The following is a 24,522-nucleotide window of genomic DNA, read 5'->3' on the forward strand; positions in this document are numbered from 1 at the left end:
GTTGCCGGACCGGGAGCCAGTGTAGGTCAGCGAGAACAGAGGTGATGGGTGAATGGGACTTTGTGCGAGTTAGGGCACGGGCAGCAGAGTTTTGTATGAGCTCAAGTTTATGTAGGGTGTGACGTAAGAAAACTACTAGGCACTTGGTCTGAGCATTAAACAAGGCTTTAATCAACTGTTTCTCAACATGGAGATCAAGTTGTGTCCTTCACTAGTTCCTGTTAAAGAATGTCCTGAGCAAGCTGGGCCCATGCCCGAGTATTTATACTCTCCCTGGACAGCGCCACCAGCAGGCTGCCCAGTATTACTTCACAAGTCATTTCCACATGAATGACAAGATTCATGTCAGGGTGGAAGATGGAAGGCTGGCTCGGAGAGCATTGGAGTAGTCAAGTCTGGAGGTAACAAAAGCATGGGTTAGGGTTTCAGCAGCACACGAGCTGAGGCAGGGTAGGAGTCAGGTGATGTTACGGAGGTGGAAGTAGGTGGTCTTGGTGATGGAGCGGATATGTGGCCGGGAGCTCAGCTCGAGGTCGAGCTTGAATACCAAGGTTGTGAATGGTCTGGCATAGCTTCAGACAGTTGCCAGGGAGGGAGGGAAATGGTGGCCAGGGAATGGAGTTTGAGGCGGGGACCAAAGAATGGCTTTGGTCTTCCTAATATTGAGTTGGAGGAAATTTCTACTCATCCAACACTGGACATCAGACCAGTGGATAAGGGGAAACTATTTCCACGGGTGGGTGGGTCAGTAACCAGAGGATACAGATTTATGATAATTATCAAAAGAACCAGAGGGGAGACCAGGAGAATTTTTTTGATGTCGCGAGATATTATAATCTGGGATGCACCGCCTGAAAGGGTCACAGAAGCAGATTCAGTAGTAACTTTCAAAGGAAATTGGATATGTACTTGAAATGGAAACATTTGCAGGGCTTTGGGGAAAGAGCGGGGGTGGGTAAGTAGGTGAGGTTGAGGGATGTGGTGGGTAGGTGGGGTTGAGGGATGTGGTGGGGTAGAGGGATGCCATGGGTAGGTGGGGTCGAGGGATGAGGTGGGTAGGTGGAATTGAGGGATATGATGGGTAGGTGGGGACGAGGGATGTGGTGGGATTGAGGGATATGATGGGTAGGTGGGGACGAGGGATGTGGTGGGATTGAGGGATATGATGGGTAGGTGGGGACGAGGGATGTGGTGGGATTGAGGGATATGATGGGTAGGTGGGGACGAGGGATGTGGTGGGATTGAGGGATATGATGGTAGGTGGAGTCGAGGGATGAGGTGGGAATGAGGGATATGATGGGTAGGTGGGGGTCAAGGGATGTGGTAGGGGGTGTCGAGGGATGAGGTGGGGTTGAGGATGAGGTGGTGTTGAGGGATGTGGGGTTGAGGGATGAGGGGGTTGAGGGATGAGGTGGAGTTGAGAGGTGGGGTTGAGGGATGAGGTGGAGTTGAGAATGTTGAGGGGTTGAGGGATGAGGTGCAGTTCAGGGATGTGGCGGATAGGTGGGGTTGGGGGATGAGGTGCGGTTCAGGGATGTGGCGGGTAGATGGGGTTCAGGGATTAGGTGAACTTGAGGAATGAGGTGGGTTTCAGGGATGTGGCGGGTAGATGGGGTTGAGGAATGAGGTGGGTTTCAGTGATGTGGCGGGTAGGTGGGGTTGAGGAATGAGGGGTTTCAGGGATGAGGCGGGTAGGTGGAGTTCAGTGATGTGGTGGGTAGGTGGAGTTGAGGAATGAGGTGGAGTTCAGTGATGTGGTGGGTAGGTGGGGTTGAGGAATGAGGTGGAGTTCAGTGATGTGGGTAGGTGGGGTTGAGGAATGAGGTGGGTTTCAGTGATGTGGCGGGTAGGTGGGGTTGAGGAATGAGGGGTTTCAGGGATGAGGTGGGTAGGTGGAGTTCAGTGATGTGGTGGGTAGGTGGAGTTGAGGAATGAGGTGGAGTTCAGTGATGTGGTGGGTAGGTGGGGTTGAGGAATGAGGTGGGTTTCAGGGATGTGGCGGGTAGGTGGGGTTGAGGAATGAGGTGGGTTTCAGGGATGTGGCGGGTAGGTGGAGTTGAGGAATGAGGTGGGTTTCAGGGATGTGGCGGGTAGGTGGAGTTGAGGAATGAGGTGGGTTTCAGGGATGTGGCGGGTAGGTGGAGTTGAGGAATGAGGTGGGTTTCAGTGATGTGGTGGGTAGGTGGAGTTGAGGAATGAGGTGGGTTTCAGGGATGTGGCGGGTAGGTGGAGTTCAGTGATGTGGTGGGTAGGTGGAGTTGAGGAATGAGGTGGAGTTCAGTGATGTGGGTAGGTGGGGTTGAGGAATGAGGGGTTTCAGGGATGAGGTGGGTAGGTGGGTTTCAGGGATGTGGGTAGGTGGAGTTGAGGAATGAGGTGGGTTTCAGGGATGTGGTGGGTAGGTGGGGTTGAGGAATGAGGTGGGTTTCAGGGATGTGGTGGGTAGGTGGGGTTGAGGAATGAGGTGGAGTTCAGTGATGTGGTGGGTAGGTGGGGTTGAGGAATGAGGTGGGTTTCAGGGAGGTGGGTAGGTGGAGTTGAGGAATGAGGTGGAGTTCAGTGATGTGGTGGGTAGGTGGAGTTGAGGAATGAGGTGGAGTTCAGTGATGTGGTGGGTAGGTGGAGTTGAGGAATGAGGTGGAGTTCAGGGATGTGGCGGGTAGGTGGAGTTGAGGAATGAGGTGGAGTTCAGTGATGTGGTGGGTAGGTGGGGTTGAGGAATGAGGTGGAGTTCAGTGATGAGGTGGGTAGGTGGAGTTGAGGAATGAGGTGGGTTTCAGGGATGTGGTGGGTAGGTGGAGTTGAGGAATGAGGTGGGTAGGTGGAGTTGAGGAATGAGGTGGATAGGTGGAGTTGAGGAATGAGGTGGAGTTCAGTGATGTGGTGGGTAGGTGGAGTTGAGGAATGAGGTGGGTTTCAGGGATGTGGTGGGTAGGTGGAGTTGAGGAATGAGGTGGGTAGGTGGAGTTGAGGAATGAGGTGGGTTTCAGGGATGTGGCGGGTAGGTGGGGTTGGATGAAGTGCGGTTCAGGGCTGTGGTGGGAAGGTAGGGGTGAGGGATAGAATCTTACAGCACAGAAGTGGGCCATTCGGCCCGTCACGCCTGTGCCGGCTCTGTGAAAGAACTGTCCAATTTAGTCCCACACCACAGCTATTTCCCCATAACCCTGCAAATTAGTCCTCTTCAAGTACATGTCCAATTGCCTGTTGAAAGTTCCTGTGGAATCTACTCGCACCACCCTTTCAGATGGTGCGTTCCAAATCTTATCAACCCTCTGTGTGGAAAAAAAATTCTCCTCGTTTCCCCTCTGGTCCTTTCGACAATTATTTTAAATCTATGACCTCTGGTTGCCGACCCATTTGCTAGAGGAAATAGTTTCTCCCTACTTGCTCTGACAAAACCCCTCGTAATTTTGAATACCTCTATTATGTCTCCCCTTAACCTTGTGTGCTCTAAGGGGAACAATCCCAGGAGGATTGAAAGATTGTGGTCAGAGCTTCTGCAATCTCCACCCTGGCTTCCCTCAGCATCCTAGGATGTATCCCATCTGGACTGTTAACTTTGCGTGATTCCAACCTTTCTATCTATTTTTATCCTATCCAATATCTCTACTCCCCCCCCCCCCCCCCACCACCATTTGTGTCGACAGGTGCAAAGTACTCATTCAGTACCTCAGTCCACAAGAAAATGTCCTTTTTTTCGCTAATCAGTCACACCATTCCTTTAACTATCCTTTGACCTTTTATATGTTTATAAAATAGAAACATAGAAGATAGGAGCAGGAGTAGGCCATTCGGCCCCTCGAGCCTGCTCCGCCATTCAATGAGATCATGGCTGATCATCCAAATTCAGTACCCTGTCCCTGCCTTCTCCCCATATCCCTTGATCCCTTTAGCCTTAAGAAATATATCCAACTCCTTCTTGAATATATTTAATGAATTGGCCTCAACTGTCTTCTGTGGTAGAGAATTCCACAGGTTCACCACTCTCTGGGTGAAGAAATTCCTCCTCATTTCTGTCCTAAATGGCTTACCCCTTATCTTTAGACTGTGACCCCTGGTTCTGGACTCCCCGGCCATCAGGAACATCCTTCCTGCATCTAGTCTGTCTAGTCCTGTCAGAATTTTATAAGTTTCAATGAGATCCCCTCTCATTCTTCTAAACTCCAGCGAATATAAGCCTAATCGACCCAATCTCTCCTCATATGTCATTCCTGCCATCCCAGGTATCAGCCTGGTGAATCTTCGCTGCACTCCCTCCATGGTAAACATTTTTGGGTTCGCTTTTATCTTACCCACTATGCTTTTCTCATACTCTCTCTTTTCCCTTGTATCCTTTTTTAATTTTCCCCTGCCCTCTCTGAATTCTGCTTGGTTTTCGATTGTATTCTGTGCCTAATGTTTGTCACAAACCTTGTTCTGTTTTATTTTAACCACTATTTTCGTTGCCATCCAGGGAGCTGTAGCTAAGAATGCCCCATCTTTCCTCCTTATGGGAATATGTTTGGTTTGTACCCGAACTATCTTCACTTTGAAGGCCTGACGTTGATTTACCATTTTTCTGGCCAATCTTTGTTTCCAGTCCACCCCATAGAATCATACCGCACAGGAGGCCATTCGGCCCATCGTGCCTGTGCCGAGTCTTTGGTAGAGCTATCCAATTAATCCCACTCCCCTGTTCTTTTCCCATAGCCCTGTAAATTTATTCCCTTCAAGTATTTATCCACTTCTCTTTTGAATGTTACGATTGCATTTGTTTCCACCACCCTTTCAGGCAGTGCATTCCAGATCACAACAAATCGCTAAGTAAAAAAAATGTTTCTTCGTGTTGCCTCTGGTTCTTTTGCCAATCACCTTAAATCTGTGTCACCTGGTTACCGACCCTTCTGCCACTGGAAACAGTTTCTCCTTATTTACCCTCATCAAAACTGTTCATGATTTTGAACGCTTCCATCAAATCTCCTCTTAATCTTCTCTGCTCCAAAGAGAACAACGCCAGCTTCTTCAGTCTCTCCACATAACTGAAGTCGCTCGTTCCTGGTACCATTCTAGTAAATCTCTTCTGCACCCTCTCCAAGGCCTTGACATCTTTCCCAAAGTGTGGTGCCCAGAATTGAACTCCTGTGCTCGATCCCTTCTCAAATCACTGAAATTGGCTCTCTTCCAGTTGCGTATTTTCACCGTTGATTTTTCTTTGTCCCTTTCCATAACTCCTTTAAACCTAATTATATGATCACTATTGCCCAGATGTTCTCCCACTGCAACACACTCCACTTATCCTACTTCATTCCCTAAAACTAGATCCGGCATAGCTTCCTTCCTCGTTGGACTAGAAACATATTGATTAAGAAAGTCCTCCTGTACACATTTTAGGAATTCTTCACCCTCCTTGCCTTTTACTCTTTTTTTTTTGCCCAGTCTATATTAGGGTAATTAAAATCATCTACTATTACTGCTCAATTGTTTTTATATTTCTGTTAAATTTGCCTACTGATTTGCTCCTCTATCTCTTTCTCACTAATTGGGAGTCTGTAGTAAACATTATAGATGTCGTTGATAGATGGAGTTGAGGGATGAGGTGGGGTTGAGGGATGAGGTGGGGTTGAGGGATGAGGTGGGGTTGAGGGATGAGGTGGGGTTGAGGGATGAGGTGGGGTTGAGGGATGAGGTGGGGTTGAGGGATGAGGTGGGGTTGAGGGATGAGGTGGAGTTAGGGGATGAGGTGGGTTGAGGGATGTGATGGGGTTGAGGGATGAGGTGGGGTTGAGGGATGAGGTGGGGTTGAGGGATGAGGTGGGGTTAGGGGATGAGGTGGGTTGAGGGATGTGATGGGGTTTGAGTGATATGGTGGGGGTGAGGGATGAGGTGGAGTTGAGGGATGAGGTGGAGTTGAGGGATGAGATGGAGTTGAGGGATGTGATGGGGGTTGAGGGATGATGTGGGGTGAGGGATGAGGTGGAGTTAGGAGATGAGGTGGGTTGAGGGATGTGATGGGGTTGAGGGATGAGGTGGAGTTGAGGGATGAGATGGAGTTGAGGGATGTGATGGGGGTTGAGGGATGAGGTGGGGTTAGGAGATGAGGTGGGTTGAGGGATGTGATGGGGTTTCAGTGATATGGTGGGGTTGAGGGATGAGGTGGAGTTGAGGGATGAGATGGAGTTGAGGGATGTGATGGGGGTTGAGGGATGATGTGGGGTTGAGGACTGCAGGGTAGGTGGGGCTGAGGGCTGTGCAGGGTAGGTGGGGTTGAGGACTGTGCAGGGTAGGTGAGGTTGAGGACTGCAGGGTAGGTGGGGTTGAGGACTGTGCAGGGTAGGTGGGGTTGAGGACTGTGCAGGGTAGGTGGGGTTGAGGACTGTGCAGGGTAGGTGGGGCTGAGGGCTGTGCAGGGTAGGTGGGGTTGAGGACTGTGCAGGGTAGGTGGGGTTGAGGACTGTGCAGGGTAGGTGGGGTTGAGGACTGTGCAGGGTAGGTGGGGTTGAGGACTGTGCAGGGTAGGTGGGGTTGAAGGCTGTGCAGGGTAGGTGGGGTTGAGGACTGTGCAGGGTAGGTGGGGTTGAGGACTGTGCAGGGTAGGTGGGGTTGAGGACTGTGCAGGGTAGGTGGGGTTGAGGGCTGTGCAGGGTAGGTGGGGTTGAGGGCTGTGCAGGGTAGGTGGGGTTGAGGACTGCAGGGTAGGTGGGGTTGAGGACTGCAGGGTCGGTGGGGTTGAGGGCTGTGCAGGGTAGGTGGGGTTGAGGGCTGTGCAGGGTAGGTGGGGTTGAGGACTGCAGGGTAGGTGGGGTTGAGGACTGTGCAGGGTAGGTGGGGTTGAGGGCTGTGCAGGGTAGGTGTGGTTGAGGACTGCAGGGTAGGTGGGGTTGAGGGCTGTGCAGGGTAGGTGGGGTTGAGGGCTGTGCAGGGTAGGTGGGGTTGAGGACTGTGCAGGGTAGGTGGGGTTGAGGGCTGTGCAGGGTAGGTGTGGTTGAGGACTGCAGGGTAGGTGGGGTTGAGGGCTGTGCAGGGTAGGTGGGGTTGAGGACTGCAGGGTAGGTGTGGTTGAGGGCTGTGCAGGGTAGGTGGGGTTGAGGGCTGTGCAGGGTAGGTGGGGTTGAGGGCTGTGCAGGGTAGGTGGGGTTGAGGGTTGTGCAGGGTAGGTGGGGTTGAGGGCTGTGCAGGGTAGGTGGGGTTGAGGACTGCAGGGTAGGTGGGGCTGAGGGCTGTGCAGGGTAGGTGGGGCTGAGGACTGTGCAGGGTAGGTGGGGTTGAGGACTGTGCAGGGTAGGTGGGGTTGAGGACTGTGCAGGGTAGGTGGGGTTGAGGGCTGTGCAGGGTAGGTGGGGTTGAGGGTTGTGCAGGGTAGGTGGGGTTGAGGGCTGTGCAGGGTAGGTGGGGTTGAGGACTGCAGGGTAGGTGGGGCTGAGGGCTGTGCAGGGTAGGTGGGGCTGAGGACTGTGCAGGGTAGGTGGGGTTGAGGACTGCAGGGTAGGTGGGGCTGAGGGCTGTGCAGGGTAGGTGGGGCTGAGGGCTGTGCAGGGTAGGTGGGGTTGAGGACTGCAGGGTAGGTGGGGTTGAGGGCTGTGCAGGGTAGGTGGGGCTGAGGGCTGTGCAGGGTAGGTGGGGCTGAGGGCTGTGCAGGGTAGGTGGGGTTGAGGACTGCAGGGTAGGTGGGGTTGAGGGCTGTGCAGGGTAGGTGGGGTTGAGGGCTGTGCAGGGTAGGTGGGGTTGAGGACTGTGCAGGGTAGGTGGGGTTGAGGACTGTGCAGGGTAGGTGGGGTTGAGGACTGTGCAGGGTAGGTGGAGTTGAGGACTGTGCAGGGTAGGTGGGGTTGAGGACTGCAGGGTAGGTGGGGTTGAGGGCTGTGCAGGGTAGGTGGGGTTGAGGGATGTGCAGGGTAGGTGGGGTTGAGGACTGTGCAGGGTAGGTGGGGTTGAGGACTGCAGGGTAGGTGGGGTTGAGGACTGCAGGGTAGGTGGGGTTGAGGACTGCAGGGTAGGTGGGGTTGAGGACTGTGCAGGGTAGGTGGGGTTGAGGGATGTGCAGGGTAGGTGGGGTTGAGGGATGTGCAGGGTAGGTGGGGTTGAGGGCTGTGCAGGGTAGGTGGGGTTGAGGACTGTGCAGGGTAGGTGGGGTTGAGGACTGTGCAGGGTAGGTGGGGTTGAGGACTGTGCAGGGTAGGTGGGGTTGAGGACTGCAGGGTAGGTGGGGTTGAGGACTGCAGGGTAGGTGGGGTTGAGGACTGTGCAGGGTAGGTGGGGTTGAGGACTGTGCAGGGTAGGTGGGGTTGAGGACTGTGCAGGGTAGGTGGGGTTGAGGACTGCAGGGTAGGTGGGGTTGAGGACTGTGCAGGGTAGGTGGGGTTGAGGACTGCAGGGTAGGTGGGGTTGAGGACTGCAGGGTAGGTGGGGTTGAGGACTGCAGGGTCGGTGGGGTTGAGGGCTGTGCAGGGTAGGTGGGGTTGAGGACTGCAGGGTAGGTGGGGTTGAGGGCTGTGCAGGGTAGGTGGGGTTGAGGACTGCAGGGTAGGTGGGGTTGAGGACTGTGCAGGGTAGGTGGGGTTGAGGGCTGTGCAGGGTAGGTGGGGTTGAGGACTGTGCAGGGTAGGTGTGGTTGAGGGCTGTGCAGGGTAGGTGGGGTTGAGGGCTGTGCAGGGTAGGTGGGGTTGAGGGCTGTGCAGGGTAGGTGGGGTTGAGGACTGTGCAGGGTAGGTGGGGTTGAGGGCTGTGCAGGGTAGGTGGGGTTGAGGGTTGTGCAGGGTAGGTGGGGTTGAGGACTGCAGGGTAGGTGGGGCTGAGGGCTGTGCAGGGTAGGTGGGGTTGAGGGCTGTGCAGGGTAGGTGGGGTTGAGGGCTGTGCAGGGTAGGTGGGGTTGAGGACTGTGCAGGGTAGGTGGGGTTGAGGGCTGTGCAGGGTAGGTGGGGTTGAGGACTGTGCAGGGTAGGTGGGGTTGAGGACTGTGCAGGGTAGGTGGGGTTGAGGACTGTGCAGGGTAGGTGGGGTTGAGGGCTGTGCAGGGTAGGTGGGGTTGAGGACTGTGCAGGGTAGGTGGGGTTGAGGGCTGTGCAGGGTAGGTGGGGTTGAGGACTGTGCAGGGTAGGTGGGGTTGAGGACTGCAGGGTAGGTGGGGTTGAGGACTGCAGGGTAGGTGGGGTTGAGGACTGTGCAGGGTAGGTGGGGTTGAGGACTGTGCAGGGTAGGTGGGGTTGAGGACTGTGCAGGGTAGGTGGGGTTGAGGACTGCAGGGTAGGTGGGGTTGAGGACTGCAGGGTAGGTGGGGTTGAGGACTGCAGGGTAGGTGGGGTTGAGGACTGCAGGGTAGGTGGGGTTGAGGACTGCAGGGTAGGTGGGGCTGAGGACTGTGCAGGGTAGGTGGGGTTGAGGACTGTGCAGGGTAGGTGGGGTTGAGGACTGTGCAGGGTAGGTGGGGTTGAGGGCTGTGCAGGGTAGGTGGGGTTGAGGACTGTGCAGGGTAGGTGGGGTTGAGGACTGTGCAGGGTAGGTGGGGTTGAGGACTGCAGGGTAGGTGGGGTTGAGGACTGTGCAGGGTAGGTGGGGTTGAGGACTGCAGGGTAGGTGGGGTTGAGGACTGTGCAGAGTAGGTGGGGTTGAGGACTGCAGAGTAGGTGGGGTTGAGGACTGCAGGGTAGGTGGGGTTGAGGACTGCAGGGTAGGTGGGGCTGAGGACTGTGCAGGGTAGGTGGGGTTGAGGACTGTGCAGGGTAGGTGGGGTTGAGGACTGTGCAGGGTAGGTGGGGTTGAGGGCTGTGCAGGGTAGGTGGGGTTGAGGACTGTGCAGGGTAGGTGGGGTTGAGGACTGTGCAGGGTAGGTGGGGTTGAGGACTGCAGGGTAGGTGGGGTTGAGGACTGTGCAGGGTAGGTGGGGTTGAGGGCTGTGCAGGGTAGGTGGGGTTGAGGGCTGTGCAGGGTAGGTGGGGTTGAGGGCTGTGCAGGGTAGGTGGGGTTGAGGACTGCAGGGTAGGTGGGGTTGAGGACTGTGCAGGGTAGGTGGGGTTGAGGGCTGTGCAGGGTAGGTGGGGTTGTGGACTGTGCAGGGTAGGTGGGGTTGAGGACTGTGCAGGGTAGGTGGGGTTGAGGGCTGTGCAGGGTAGGTGGGGTTGAGGGCTGTGCAGGGTAGGTGGGGTTGAGGACTGTGCAGGGTAGGTGGGGTTGAGGACTGTGCAGGGTAGGTGGGGTTGCGGGCTGTGCAGGGTAGGTGGGGTTGAGGACTGTGCAGGGTAGGTGGGGTTGAGGACTGCAGGGTAGGTGGGGTTGAGGACTGTGCAGGGTAGGTGGGGTTGAGGACTGCAGGGTAGGTGGGGTTGAGGGCTGTGCAGGGTAGGTGGGGTTGAGGACTGTGCAGGGTAGGTGGGGTTGAGGACTGCAGGGTAGGTGGGGTTGAGGGCTGTGCAGGGTAGGTGGGGTTGAGGACTGTGCAGGGTAGGTGGGGTTGAGGGCTGTGCAGGGTAGGTGGGGTTGAGGGATGTGCAGGGTAGGTGGGGTTGAGGACTGCAGGGTAGGTGGGGTTGAGGACTGCAGGGTAGGTGGAGTTGAGGGCTGTGCAGGGTAGGTGGGGTTGAGGACTGTGCAGGGTAGGTGGGGTTGAGGACTGCAGGGTAGGTGGGGTTGAGGGCTGTGCAGGGTAGGTGGGGTTGAGGACTGTGCAGGGTAGGTGGGGTTGAGGGCTGTGCAGGGTAGGTGGGGTTGAGGACTGCAGGGTAGGTGGGGTTGAGGGATGTGCAGGGTAGGTGGGGTTGAGGACTGCAGGGTAGGTGGGGTTGAGGACTGCAGGGTAGGTGGGGTTGAGGGCTGTGCAGGGTAGGTGGGGTTGAGGACTGTGCAGGGTAGGTGGGGTTGAGAACTGTGCAGGGTAGGTGGGGTTGAGGACTGCAGGGTAGGTGGGGTTGAGGACTGCAGGGTAGGTGGGGTTGAGGGCTGTGCAGGGTAGGTGGGGTTGAGGACTGTGCAGGGTAGGTGGGGTTGAGGACTGTGCAGGGTAGGTGGGGTTGAGGACTGCAGGGTAGGTGGGGTTGAGAACTGTGCAGGGTAGGTGGGGTTGAGGGCTGTGCAGGGTAGGTGGGGTTGAGGACTGTGCAGGGTAGGTGGGGTTGAGGACTGTGCAGGGTAGGTGGGGTTGAGGACTGCAGGGTAGGTGGGGTTGAGAACTGTGCAGGGTAGGTGGGGTTGAGGGCTGTGCAGGGTAGGTGGGGTTGAGGGCTGTGCAGGGTAGGTGGGGTTGAGGACTGTGCAGGGTAGGTGGGGTTGAGGACTGTGCAGGGTAGGTGGGGTTGAGGACTGTGCAGGGTAGGTGGGGTTGAGGGCTGTGCAGGGTAGGTGGGGTTGAGGACTGTGCAGGGTAGGTGGGGTTGAGGGCTGTGCAGGGTAGGTGGGGCTGAGGACTGCAGAGTAGGTGGGGTTGAGGACTGTGCAGGGTAGGTGGGGTTGAGGACTGTGCAGGGTAGGTGGGGTTGAGGACTGTGCAGGGTAGGTGGGGTTGAGGGCTGTGCAGGGTAGGTGGGGTTGAGGACTGTGCAGAGTAGGTGGGGTTGAGGACTGTGCAGGGTAGGTGGGGTTGAGGGCTGTGCAGGGTAGGTGGGGTTGCGGGCTGTGCAGGGTAGGTGGGGTTGAGGACTGTGCAGGGTAGGTGGGGTTGAGGGCTGTGCAGGGTAGGTGGGGTTGAGGGCTGTGCAGGGTAGGTGGGGTTGAGGGCTGTGCAGAGTAGGTGGGGTTGAGGGCTGTGCAGGGTAGGTGGGGTTGAGGGCTGTGCAGGGTAGGTAGGGTTGAGGACTGTGCAGGGTAGGTGGGGTTGAGGACTGCAGGGTAGGTGGGGTTGAGGGCTGTGCAGGGTAGGTGGGGTTGAGGGCTGTGCAGGGTAGGTGGGGTTGCAGGCTGTGCAGAGTAGGTGGGGTTGAGGGCTGTGCAGGGTAGGTGGGGTTGAGGACTGCAGGGTAGGTGGGGTTGAGGACTGCAGGGTAGGTGGGGTTGAGGACTGTGCAGGGTAGGTGGGGTTGAGGACTGTGCAGGGTAGGTGGGGTTGAGGACTGTGCAGGGTAGGTGGGGTTGAGGACTGCGGGGTAGGTGGGGTTGAGGACTGTGCAGGGTAGGTGGGGTTGAGGACTGTGCAGGGTAGGTGGGGTTGAGGACTGCAGGGTAGGTGGGGTTGAGGACTGTGCAGGGTAGGTGGGGTTGAGGACTGCAGGGTAGGTGGGGTTGAGGACTGTGCAGGGTAGGTGGGGCTGAGGGCTGTGCAGGGTAGGTGGGGTTGAGGACTGCAGGGTAGGTGGGGTTGAGGGCTGTGCAGGGTAGGTGGGGTTGAGGGCTGTGCAGGGTAGGTGGGGTTGAGGACTGCAGGGTAGGTGGGGTTGAGGACTGTGCAGGGTAGGTGGGGTTGAGGACTGCAGGGTAGGTGGGGTTGAGGGCTGTGCAGGGTAGGTGGGGTTGAGGACTGTGCAGGGTAGGTGGGGTTGAGGGCTGTGCAGGGTAGGTGGGGTTGAGGGCTGTGCAGGGTAGGTGGGGTTGAGGACTGTGCAGGGTAGGTGGGGTTGAGGGCTGTGCAGGGTAGGTGGGGTTGAGGACTGTGCAGGGTAGGTGGGGTTGAGGGCTGTGCAGGGTCGGTGGGGTTGAGGGCTGTGCAGGGTAGGTGGGGTTGAGGACTGTGCAGGGTAGGTGGGGTTGAGGACTGCAGGGTAGGTGGGGTTGAGGACTGTGCAGGGTAGGTGGGGTTGAGGACTGTGCAGGGTAGGTGGGGTTGAGGACAGTGCAGGGTAGGTGGGGTTGAGGACTGTGCAGGGTAGGTGGGGTTGAGGACTGTGCAGGGTAGGTGGGGTTGAGGACTGCAGGGTAGGTGGGGTTGAGGACTGTGCAGGGTAGGTGGGGTTGAGGACTGTGCAGGGTAGGTGGGGTTGAGGACTGCAGGGTAGGTGGGGTTGAGGACTGTGCAGGGTAGGTGGGGTTGAGGACTGCAGGGTAGGTGGGGTTGAGGACTGTGCAGGGTAGGTGGGGTTGAGGACTGCAGGGTAGGTGGGGTTGAGGACTGTGCAGGGTAGGTGGGGTTGAGGACTGTGCAGGGTAGGTGGGGTTGAGGACTGTGCAGGGTAGGTGGGGTTGAGGACTGCAGGGTAGATGGGGTTGAGGACTGTGCAGGGTAGGTGGGGTTGAGGACTGTGCAGGGTAGCTGGGGTTGAGGACTGTGCAGGGTAGGTGGGGTTGAGGGCTGTGCAGGGTAGGTGGGGTTGAGGACTGTGCAGGGTAGGTGGGGTTGAGGACTGCAGGGTAGGTGGGGTTGAGGACTGTGCAGGGTAGGTGGGGTTGAGGACTGTGCAGGGTAGGTGGGGTTGAGGGCTGTGCAGGGTAGGTGGGGTTGAGGACTGTGCAGGGTAGGTGGGGTTGAGGACTGCAGGGTAGGTGGGGTTGAGGACTGTGCAGGGTAGGTGGGGTTGAGGACTGTGCAGGGTAGGTGGGGCTGAGGGCTGTGCAGGGTAGGTGGGGTTGAGGACTGTGCAGGGTAGGTGGGGTTGAGGACTGTGCAGGGTAGGTGGGGTTGAGGACTGTGCAGGGTAGGTGGGGTTGAGGACTGCAGGGTAGGTGGGGTTGAGGGCTGTGCAGGGTAGGTGGGGTTGAGGACTGTGCAGGGTAGGTGGGGTTGAGGGCTGTGCAGGGTAGGTGGGGTTGAGGACTGTGCAGGGTAGGTGGGGTTGAGGACTGCAGGGTAGGTGGGGTTGAGGACTGTGCAGGGTAGGTGGGGTTGAGGACTGTGCAGGGCAGGTGGGGTTGAGGACTGTGCAGGGTAGGTGGGGTTGAGGACTGTGCAGGGTAGGTGGGGCTGAGGGCTGTGCAGGGTAGGTGGGGTTGAGGACTGTGCAGGGTAGGTGGGGTTGAGGACTGTGCAGGGTAGGTGGGGTTGAGGGCTGTGCAGGGTAGGTGGGGTTGAGGACTGTGCAGGGTAGGTGGGGTTGAGGACTGCAGGGTAGGTGGGGTTGAGGACTGTGCAGGGTAGGTGGGGTTGAGGACTGTGCAGGGTAGGTGGGGTTGAGGACTGTGCAGGGTAGGTGGGGCTGAGGGCTGTGCAGGGTAGGTGGGGTTGAGGACTGCAGGGTAGGTGGGGTTGAGGGCTGTGCAGGGTAGGTGGGGTTGAGGGCTGTGCAGGGTAGGTGGGGTTGAGGACTGTGCAGGGTAGGTGGGGTTGAGGACTGTGCAGGGTAGGTGGGGTTGAGGACTGCAGGGTAGGTGGGGTTGAGGACTGCAGGGTAGGTGGGGTTGAGGACTGCAGGGTAGGTGGGGTTGAGGATTGTGCAGGGTAGGTGGGGTTGAGGGCTGTGCAGGGTAGGTGGGGTTGAGGACTGTGCAGGGTAGGTGGGGTTGAGGACTGTGCAGGGTAGGTGGGGTTGAGGACTGTGCAGGGTAGGTGGAGTTGAGGACTGTGCAGGGTAGGTGGGGTTGAGGACTGCAGGGTAGGTGGGGCTGAGGGCTGTGCAGGGTAGGTGGGGTTGAGGACTGCAGGGTAGGTGGGGTTGAGGGCTGTGCAGGGTAGGTGGGGTTGAGGACTGCAGGGTAGGTGGGGTTGAGGACTGTGCAGGGTAGGTGGGGTTGAGGACTGCAGGGTAGGTGGGGTTGAGGACTGCAGGGTAGGTGGGGTTGAGGACTGCAGGGTAGGTGGGGTTGAGGACTGCAGGGTAGGTGGGGTTGAGGACTGCAGGGTAGGTGGGGTTGAGGGCTGCAGGGTAGGTGGGGTTGAGGACTGCAGGGTAGGTGGGGTTGAGGGCTGTGCAGGGTAGGTGGGGTTGAGGACTGTGCAGGGTAGGTGGGGTTGAGGACTGCAGGGTAGGTGAGGTTGCGGGCTGGGCTGGGTAGGTGGGGTTGAGGACTGCAGGGTAGGTGGGGTTGCGGGCTGTGCAGGGTAGGTGTGGTTGAGGACTGTGCAGGGTAGGTGGGGTTGCGGGCTGGGCTGGAGTTGGGGGATGTGGTGTGTTGGTGAGATTGAGAGATGGGCTGGAGTTGGGGGATGTGGTGTGTTGGTGAGATTGAGGGATGGGCTGGAGTTGGGGGATGTGGTGTGTTGGTGAGATTGAGGGATGGGCTGGAGTTGGGGGATGTGGTGTGTTGGTGAGATTGAGGGATGAAAAAGGGGACAGGCTGGTTGGGTGCAAGGACCTTTTCCTGGATGTATCGAATTAAAGAGGGAATTTTGCTGTGGGTTTCACAGCACACACCAGAACTGACACATGAACACATACAGGACCAGGCACGTTCCCCTTTACCCCATTGCAGCTGCTGAAACTATTTTTCCCTCTTGTCAAATTTTCCCCTCCTCTTCTGAAGGCACAGACCATTGCTGGAGTACAGTTCAACAGACACTGGCAACTCGTGTCAACCTGGACAGTAAATGTCAGGAGGCTATTTGACTGCTGTGGTCATTGAAATCCTGACCTCATTACAGCCTTGGTCCAAACATGGACAAAAGAGCTGAACTCGAGAGGTGAGGTGAGAGTGCCTGCCCTTGACATCAAGGCAGCATTTGATCGAGTGTGGCATCAAGGAGCCCTAGCAAAACTGAAGTCAGTGGGAATCAAGGGGAAAACTCTCCATTGGTTGGAATCATACCTAGCACAAAGGAAGTTGGCTGTGGTTGTTGGAGGTCATTCATCTCAATCACATGACATCACTGCAGGAGTTCCTCAGGTCAGTGTCCTAGGCCCAACCATCTTCAGCTGTTTCATCAATGACCTTCCCGCCATCATAAGGTCAGAAGTGGGGATGTTCGCTGATGACTGCACACTGTTCAGCACCATTCGAGACTCGTCAGATACTGACGCAGTCCGTGTCCATATGCAGTAAGACCTGGACAACATTCAGACTTGGGCTGACAAGTGGCAAGTAACATTCGCACCACACAAGTGCCAGGCAATGACCATCTCCAACAAGCGAGACTCTAACCATCTCCCCTTGACATTCAATGGCATTACCATCGCTGAATCCCCCACTATCAACATCCTGGGGGTTACCATTGATCAGAAACTGAACTGGACCAGCCATATAAATACTGTGGCTACAAGAGCAGGCCAGAGGCTGGGAATTCTGCGGCGAGTGTCTCACCTCCTGACTCCCCAAAGCCTTTCCACCATCTACAAGGCACAAGTCAGGAGTGTGATGGAATACTCTCCACTTGCCTGGATGAGTGCAGCTCCAACAATACTCAAGAAGCTCGACACCATTCAGGATAAAGCAGCCCGCTTGATTGGCACTCCATCCACCACCTTCAACATTCACTCCCTCCACCACCGGCGCACTGTGGCTGCAGTGTGTACCATCTACAAGATGCACTGCAGCAACTCGCCAAAGCTCCTTCAACAGCACCTTCCAAACCCGCGACCTCTACCACTTAGAAGGACAAGGGCAGCAGATGCATGGGAACATCACCACCTACAAGTTCCCCTCCAAGCCACACACCATCCTGACTTGGACCTGTATCTGTATCTTCACTGTTGCTGGGCCAAAATCCTGGAACTCCCTTCCTAACAGCATTGTGGGTGTACCTACACCATATGGACTGCAGCGGTTCAAGAAGGCGGCTCACCACCATCTTCTCAAGGGCAATTAGGGATGGGCACTAAATGCAGGCCTAGCCAGCGACGCCCACATCCCATCAATGAATTAAAAAAAAAAATCCCAATCCTGTCCTCACTCGGATGGGTCCAGCAACGCCTCAATTTTTAAAATTCTCATCCTTGTTTTCAAATCCCTCCATGGCTTCACCTCCTCCCTATCTCTGTAACCTCCTCCAGCCCTACAACCCTCCCAGATCTCTGCGCTCCTCCAATTCTGGCCTTGTGTGCATCCCTGATTTTAAACGCGGCCGTGCCTTCAGCCGCCTCGCCCCTAAGCTCTGGAATTCCCTCCCTAAACCTCTCCGCCTCTCTCTTCTCCTTTAAGACGCTCCTTAAAACCTACCTCTTTGACCAAGCGTTTGGCCACCTGCCCTACTTTCTCCTTATGTGGCTCGGTGTCAAATTCTGTTTGATAATCGCTCCTGTGAAGTGCCTTGGGATGTTTTACTACATTAAAAGCTCTGTATAAATGCCAATTTTTGTTGATGCATTCACACACACACGCAGTTTCCAGTAGAAGTGTTGGAATAGTGATCAGAGGAGGAACCTCGGCTAATTTCCTCCCCCCACCCCTCTCTCTAACCCAGCAGGTGCTGAAGGCAACCCTAACTCTCTGAACACCCGCCCTAGATGAGATCAGCAAACTCGGAACACACCAGGATTGAATTGAACGCGGGACCTTCCCACTCTGTCGACCCTGAAGAGTGTAGTTACCTCTCGGAGTCATTTTGTAGATGGGACGCCAGAATGACAAAATTCCTTCTGAGGAAATTAGCACACCACTTTATTTTTCACAAAGCTTACATGCAAAGTCTTACAGCATCGCTCACTAAAGGCTAGCTTTACTGGCAAATATAGCTAATATGTCCAAGCAATTCTGTGGTTTTGTGGCTTGTTAATATACTCCTGCTGGCCCAAACATGAAAGGTCAGTGTCTGACCCACGGCCCCACCCAGTCCCCCATCAGAGAGAGAGAAGACCCTCATGCCCTCTCTCTGGGGCTGGATTTGACCCAGAGGGCGAAAGGACAGTGTCCGACCCACTGCCCCCACCCAGTCCCCCCATCAGAGAGAGGAGACCTTCATCACAAGCAATCTTCAGAGACCTTGGCCTAGAAATTTGTCTCGACATTGACTACAATGGAACTGAATATCAGATGCTGTGTATAACGGGCGGCCAATCTGACACCGCCCGAGACGAATTTCTAGGCCCTTTTCTCTTGCTAGTTAGTTTCTATTTCTTCTCTGCCTTGCCCATGTCAGGGACAATCCCCAGCCTAATGCAGGAGGGGGGTGTTGGAGCAGGACATTGTTCTCAAAGGCGTCCACCAACAGACCTCCGTGACCATCACCCATCAATGCATGAGGTTGACAAAAGGTGCGACCGAGCCACCATCGCACTGCTTTGATTGAGGCCTCCCTCAGTCGGGGGTGCAAGGGAGAGTTGGGGGGTCTCGTCAGCTGAGCAGCCACTGAACGGCGTTGAGGAACCGCACCCTTCAGCGTCACCCTTCAAAGCAAGCCCGCCATCCAGAATGAGCGTGCTCCCTCCTGTACTGCCTCCCTCCGGCTCCAATTCCACACCTTCCCCGCAATTCGATGGAGCAGTCACCACGGACCCGAGCCATTGCCAAGTATCACACAGGTTGCTACTGCCGGCCAAAGCAAATCGATCATTAAGGCATGTACAGTGTTCTAGAGGAATAGAATGGAAAAGCTGAGAAATTAAGTTAAACTTGTATAGGACCTTAGTTAGACCATATTTGAAGTACTGTGCACAAGTTCTTGTCTCCATTTTACAAAAAAGGATATAGGGGCACTGGAGAAAGTGCAAAAAGGATTTACAAGGATGACACCACAAGTGAGAGGTTATAACTATCAGGAGACTGAACAGACTGGGGCTCTTTTCTCTAGAAAAGAGAAGGCTGAGGGGTGACCTGACAGGGATCGTTAAAATTATGAAGGGGTTCGATAGGGTAGACGTAGAGAAGATGTTTCCACTTATGGGGGAGAGCAGAACTAGAGGCCGTAAATATAAGATAAGTCGCTAATAAATCCAATGGGGGATTCAGGAGAAACCTCTTTACCCACAGGGTGGTGAGAATGTGGGACTCGCCACCACAGGGAGTGGTCGCGGTGGATAGCATTTAAGGGGAAGCTAGATAAACACATGAGGGAGAAAGGAACAGAAGGTTATGTTGCTAGGGGGAGAGGAAGTAGGGTAGGGGGAGGCTCGTGTGGAGCATAAAATCCAGCACGGACCAGTTGGGCTAAATGGCCTGTTTCTGCGCTGTGAATTCGATGTCATTCTATTGCAGAACAGTTAGTGTTAAGAGCATCACTCCCTTCGGTACAGCAGGCATTTTAGTGAAGCAATTCTAATTTTGTTGCACGCACAACTATTTCATGTGGGCGGAATTGCTGCTTAATGTTTTACGGACCGCCCGCCCCCCCTCCCGACCCAACCCCAAATTGGTCAGGTCAATCAGTCAGTCCAATAGGCACCATCGACCCTGTCCAATACCAGGTTGAGGGAGGGTCAGTTTTTAAAAATGGTCGCCCACTTCCGTGGGCCATTTCACAAGGTGGAGTGTCGGTAGGGTCAGCAACCCTCTAGGATTTGAAGATTAATCTCCTAGACGCTGCAGCGAGAGAGAAAAAACCCGGGAGAACAATCATAAGGTGCGTTTAAAAAAAAAAATGGAATGTTCTTCCCCCCCCCCCGCGTCCAATTTTCTTTGAATACTTATTTATCTACAAGGCACATGAAAGGAGTGTGATGGAATACTCTCCACTTGCCTGGATGAGTGCAGCTCCAACAACACTCAAGAAGCTCAGCACCACCCAGAACAAAGCAGCCCACTTGATTGGCACCCCATCCACCACCTTAAACATTCACTCCCTCCACCACCGGCGCACCGTGGCTGCAGTGTGTACCATCTACAAGATGCACTGCAGCAACTCGCCAAGGCTTCTTTGGCAGCACCTCCCAAACCCGCGACCTCTTCCACCTAGAAGGACAAGGGCAGCAGGCGCATGGGAACACCGCCACCTCCAAGTTCCCCTCCAAGTCACACACCATCCTGACTTGGAAATATATCGCCGATCCTTCATCGTCGCTGGGTCAAAATCCTGGAACTCCCTCCCTAACAGCACTGTGGGAGTACCTTCACCACACGGACTGCAGCGGTTCAGGAAGGCAGCTCACCACTAGCTTCTCAAGGGGCAATTAGGGATGGGCAATAAATGCCAGCGATGCCCACATCCCATGAACAATTTTTTTTTAAATTGTGATAAAAAATATTGGGGGGGGGGTAAAAGGCCCTGTTTGACCAGGCGGGAATGTTGGGAGGCGAACGTAGGGTCACCAACTCTGGTTCAACGTATTCTTGGAGGTTTCATCACGTGACCTCCAACCGCCCCTACCCTACCTTACCCTCCCATTGGTCGCCCAACACGTCCATCCTCATGGTGGCCCTCCTTCCCGTGGCAATAGCTTCATTACCCGATTGAATGGTTCTTCATTGCCTAATCAAACAGCCTTTTCCCCCACCCCATGTCCAACATTGTTTATAACTAACAAACAAAATGTGGTAAACCACTGTTGTTCACTTCACTGTTGTTCACTCTTGCCCATTGTTGTACCTGTCTGTGCATGCCTCAGCTGGCTCCGCCCCTGGCTCCACCCATATGCCCTGGTATAAAGGCGGCTGCTCTGCAGTTCCCCAGGCATTCAGGACCGGTCGACCACTAGAGGCATGCCTTCGTTCTTTAGCTAATAAAAGCCTGTTTGTTACTTTCTTAACTTCCAGTCTTTCTCAGTAATTGATAGCGCATCACAAAATCACGCAAAGAATTTCTTTTAGAAAGCACGCTATTTTTAACGCCCGTGATCTTTCTCCCGGCTTCTTGCTCGCAGCGGTATCCTGGTGATTAATCTTTAATTCTTGGAGGCTCAGGGCAATCGTGGAGGGTTGGCAACGCTAGGCGGGAGGTCGTGTGCAGAAATCTCCAGGAATATTGACCAACCAGAGTTGGCGACCACAAGCATCGGCCCTCTCATACGGGCAAGAGCATTTTTATTTTTTAAAACCCCTGGTGCTGGAGTTAAAAATAAAAGGCTCCCACTCCTTCTGTCCGGGTTTTCGCAGCCGGACATTGCCCTAAAAACCCGAAAAAGTGACCTTTTTTCAGCAAGGAATTGACAGGTCCTCGTCAGCAGCGAGTGGAATATCGCAGGCGTATCACCAGATGCCCGCAGTGTGATTTATTGATCAGCTGCTTGCAAAGGCCCCGCACACTAAATTCAAATATGGAAGTAACGGTCAGGCTCTCTAAGGTTAAACCATTAATGGTCTTTGGTGGGTATAATGAGGGGGTCAGAAGAAGGAAATTCATGGACAACATTTATTTTTTGTGAATTACGCCCATGCTGCTGGGAAACGGAAGACTTTCAGGCACTTAGAGTCAGCACTCTCAGGGCAGGTACAGCACGGGTTAGATACAGAGTAAAGCTCCCTCTGCACTGTCCCATCAAACACTCCCAGGCAGGTACAGCATGGGTTAGATACAGAGTAAAGCTCCCTCTACACTGTCCCATCAAACACTCCCAGGGCAGGTATAGCACGGGTTAGATACAGAGTAAAGCTCCCTCTACACTGTCCCATCAAACACTCCCAGGCAGGTACAGCACAGGTTAGATACAGAGTAAAGCTCCCTCTACACTGTCCCATCAAACACTCCCAGGGCAGGTACAGCACGGGTTAGATACAGAGTAAAGCTCCCTCTGCACTGTCCCATCAAACACTCCCAGGCAGGTACAGCATAGGTTAGATACAGAGTAAAGCTCCCTCTACACTGTCCCATCAAACACTCCCAGGGCAGTTATAGCACAGGTTAGATACAGAGTAAAGCTCCCTCTGCACTGTCCCATCAAACACTCCCAGGCAGGTACAGCATGGGTTAGATACAGAGTAAAGCTCCCTCTACACTGTCCCATCAAACACTCCCAGGGCAGGTATAGCACGGGTTAGATACAGAGTAAAGCTCCCTCTACACTGTCCCATCAAACACTCCCAGGCAGGTACAGCACAGGTTAGATACAGAGTAAAGCTCCCTCTACACTGTCCCAAACACTCCCAGGGCAGGTACAGCATGGGTTAGATACAGAGTAAAGCTCCCTCTACACTGTCCCAAACACTCCCAGGGCAGGTACAGCACAGGTTAGATACAGAGTAAAGCTCCCTCTACACTGTCCCATCAAACACTCCCAGGGCAGGTACAGCACGGGTTAGATACAGAGTAAAGCTCCCTCTACACTGCCCCATCAAACACACCCAGGGCAGGTACAGCACGGGTTAGATACAGAGTAAAGCTCCCTCTACACTGTCCCATCAAACACTCCCAGGACAGGTACAGCACGGGTTAGATACAGAGTAAAGCTCCCTCTACACTGTCCCATCAAACGCTCCTAGGTCAGGTACAGCGCGGGTTAGATACAGAGTGACGCTCCCTCTACACTGTCCCATCAAACACTCCCAGGACAGGTACAGCACGGGTTAGATACAGAGTGACGCTCCCTCTACAGTGTAATATGGGTCCCCACTGCCCCGAATTTTTCTATTCCAATCATTATCACTGCGACTTCTAAGAGTGAGGCAGCCAACCCTGTTGGTGGTTTTGTCCTGCAGACAATTGAAAAAACACGCACTGGCTGGACTCCGGCCAACCTCTGCCTGGTGCTTGATCCGAAACCCAGGTCCCCGGAGCGTGAACGCGGGGAAGGTGAGGCCTCGCAGATTGCTGCACCCGCTGGGAAAGATGAATTGGAGTCTTAGTAAGGAGGAAGAGGGAGCAGGACGGGCGGGCATTTGGAACTGAGGAGGAGTGGCGGAGAGTGATGGAGAGGAGCACTGACCTTGAGTCGGATTGATAACTGGAAGCACCTTTTGCCCCCATTTTGGGATGTGAAAGGGTTACAAAAAAGAAAATGGCCCCCCCACCCCAAACACACTGTCCATTGATATTTGTTGAGTAAGGAATGTTGCAGAAGCTTACAGGTCACCCGCGCGTTTATGACAAGCTGACCACAGAGGATTGACGGCAGTTAGTCCGATATCAAAGGCAAGGCATCAGTCGCTATTGGGGGGATAGAGGGGGAGGAGGATCCCGACAAATTATTTCGAGCCTTTGACTTTCTCGTCGTAGGTGCCCTTCCCCTTGTAGGCCGCCACGAATCCCGTGTTCTCCACCAGGTTTTCCCGGCCCGCTTTGCCTCTGCCCTTGCCGCTTTCGTCGAACCGCTCCTTGTGTGACCCGGTGAACTTGGACGTGTCCGTCAGCCGGTCCACGGCCCCAGCTCTCGCTGCCTTCTGGAAGAATCCGGAGAATATACATTAGCCAAGCAGAGAAGGAAGAGCCCAGCTTCCATTCCCCCCTCTGTGTCTGTGCTAGGGGCTTACGATTGGTACTGAGCACAGGTTGCATCCTCCCCCTGGGTCTGTGCTGATCCCAGCTTGGGGCAGGGAGTGGGGTGAGCGATAAGGGGCCATAATTGGGCCTTATTGCCCCCTGGGTTGGGAAACGGGAGAAAAATCAGTCAAGATTCATGCCCAGTGACTCTTGCTCAAATGTGTGTGTTTGCATGGATATCATGTGAGGATCAGGGCTCAGCCACGATGCCACCCACAGTCTAATAGCCTGTCAACACTTATTGTCTCACACACAAAGAATAGGTCGCTTGCGTGAGGTTCCGGAGGGAAGCCAGTGCCCGTGGAACCCATACCCCAGCGAGAGGTCAACTCCTTCAGGAGAGAGCAAGGGAAAAGGAGGCGTGGGGGGGGAAAGGAAAAAAAATATCAGTTTCAATTTTCCAGAGGGACTCAAACTAAAAAGCCAAATCAGTGAAAGTATAGGAAGATAGGAACAGGAGGATGCCATTCAGCCCCTCGAGCTTGTTACACAGGTCAATTAGATCATGGCTGATCTGTATCTTAACTTCATCTGCCCGCCTTGGTTCTGTATTCCTTAATACTCTTACCTAACATAAATCTATCAGTCTTAGTTTTGAAATTTTCAATTGGCCCCCAGCCTCAACAGCTTTTTGTGGGGAGAGAGTTCCAGATTTCCACTGCCCTTTGTGGGAGGAAGTGCTTCCTGACATCACCCCTAAACAGCCTGGCTCTGATTTTAAGGTTATGCCCCCTTGTTCTGGACTCCCCCCACCAGAGGAAATAGTTTTTCTCTCTCTCTACCCTATCGAAGTCTTTAATTACCTTAAACACCTCCATTAGATCATCCCATAATCTTTTAAACTCAAGGGAATCAGTCCAAAGATGTGCGGGTTAGATTGATTGGCTATGATAAATTGACCCTTAATGTTAGGAGGATTAAATACGTGGGGTTACGGGGATCGGGTGGGATATGTGTTGGTGTAGGGGAGATATGTGTTGGTGTAGGGGTTACGGGGATCGGGTGGGATATGTGTTGGTGTAGGGGTTACGGGGATCGGGTGGGAGATGTGTTGGTGTAGGGGTTACGGGGATCGGGTGGGAGATGTGTTGGTGTAGGGGATCGGGTGGGAGATGTGTTGGTGCAGGCTTGATGGGCCGAAATGGCCTCTATCTGCACTGTGGGGTTTCTGTGATTCTGTGAATATAAGCCTAGTCCGTGCAACCTGTCCTCATAATTTAACCCGTTTATCCCCGGTATCTCTCGACAAAGGCCGAGGCCTTCAGCGGGTGAGTACTGGTGGGGGAGTCCAGAACAAGAGGACGTCCTTCTACAAGGCCTTCCCTCCTTCCATTGCCCTCACCCCGGCAGCACCCAGAACGGATGGCAAGCGGGGAGGACGCAAGCCGAGCCCCTTCCTTCCTTCCTTCACCCCCCCTCCCCCGCCCCCGCCATCACTCACAGGCGCTAGGTGGGGAAGCAGCAGCCAGCTG

At 54.8% G+C, this 24,522-nt stretch overlaps 2 protein-coding genes across 4 annotated transcripts in view; both read right to left on the minus strand.

Annotated features, from left to right (window-relative positions):
* Positions 1-24,522, minus strand: part of LOC147119527 (uncharacterized) — a 401,105-nt gene that overhangs the window by 102,117 nt on the left and 274,466 nt on the right. The gene's annotated exons all lie outside the window — the stretch shown is intronic.
* Positions 17,341-24,522, minus strand: part of LOC147119530 (tubulin polymerization-promoting protein family member 3-like) — a 52,643-nt gene continuing 45,461 nt past the window's right edge. For both annotated transcript variants that reach the window (XM_085985094.1, XM_085985095.1), the window contains exon 4: positions 17,341-22,950. In XM_085985094.1, the coding sequence (XP_085841220.1) occupies positions 22,756-22,950 (195 nt within the window). In that variant the 3' untranslated portion in view covers positions 17,341-22,755. The remainder of the gene's footprint in view (positions 22,951-24,522) is intronic.

This window comes from Somniosus microcephalus, chromosome 4 (genome assembly GCF_052327205.1).
Source record: "Somniosus microcephalus isolate GS21.2 chromosome 4, FLI_Smic_1.0, whole genome shotgun sequence".
NCBI lineage: Eukaryota > Metazoa > Chordata > Chondrichthyes > Squaliformes > Somniosidae > Somniosus > Somniosus microcephalus.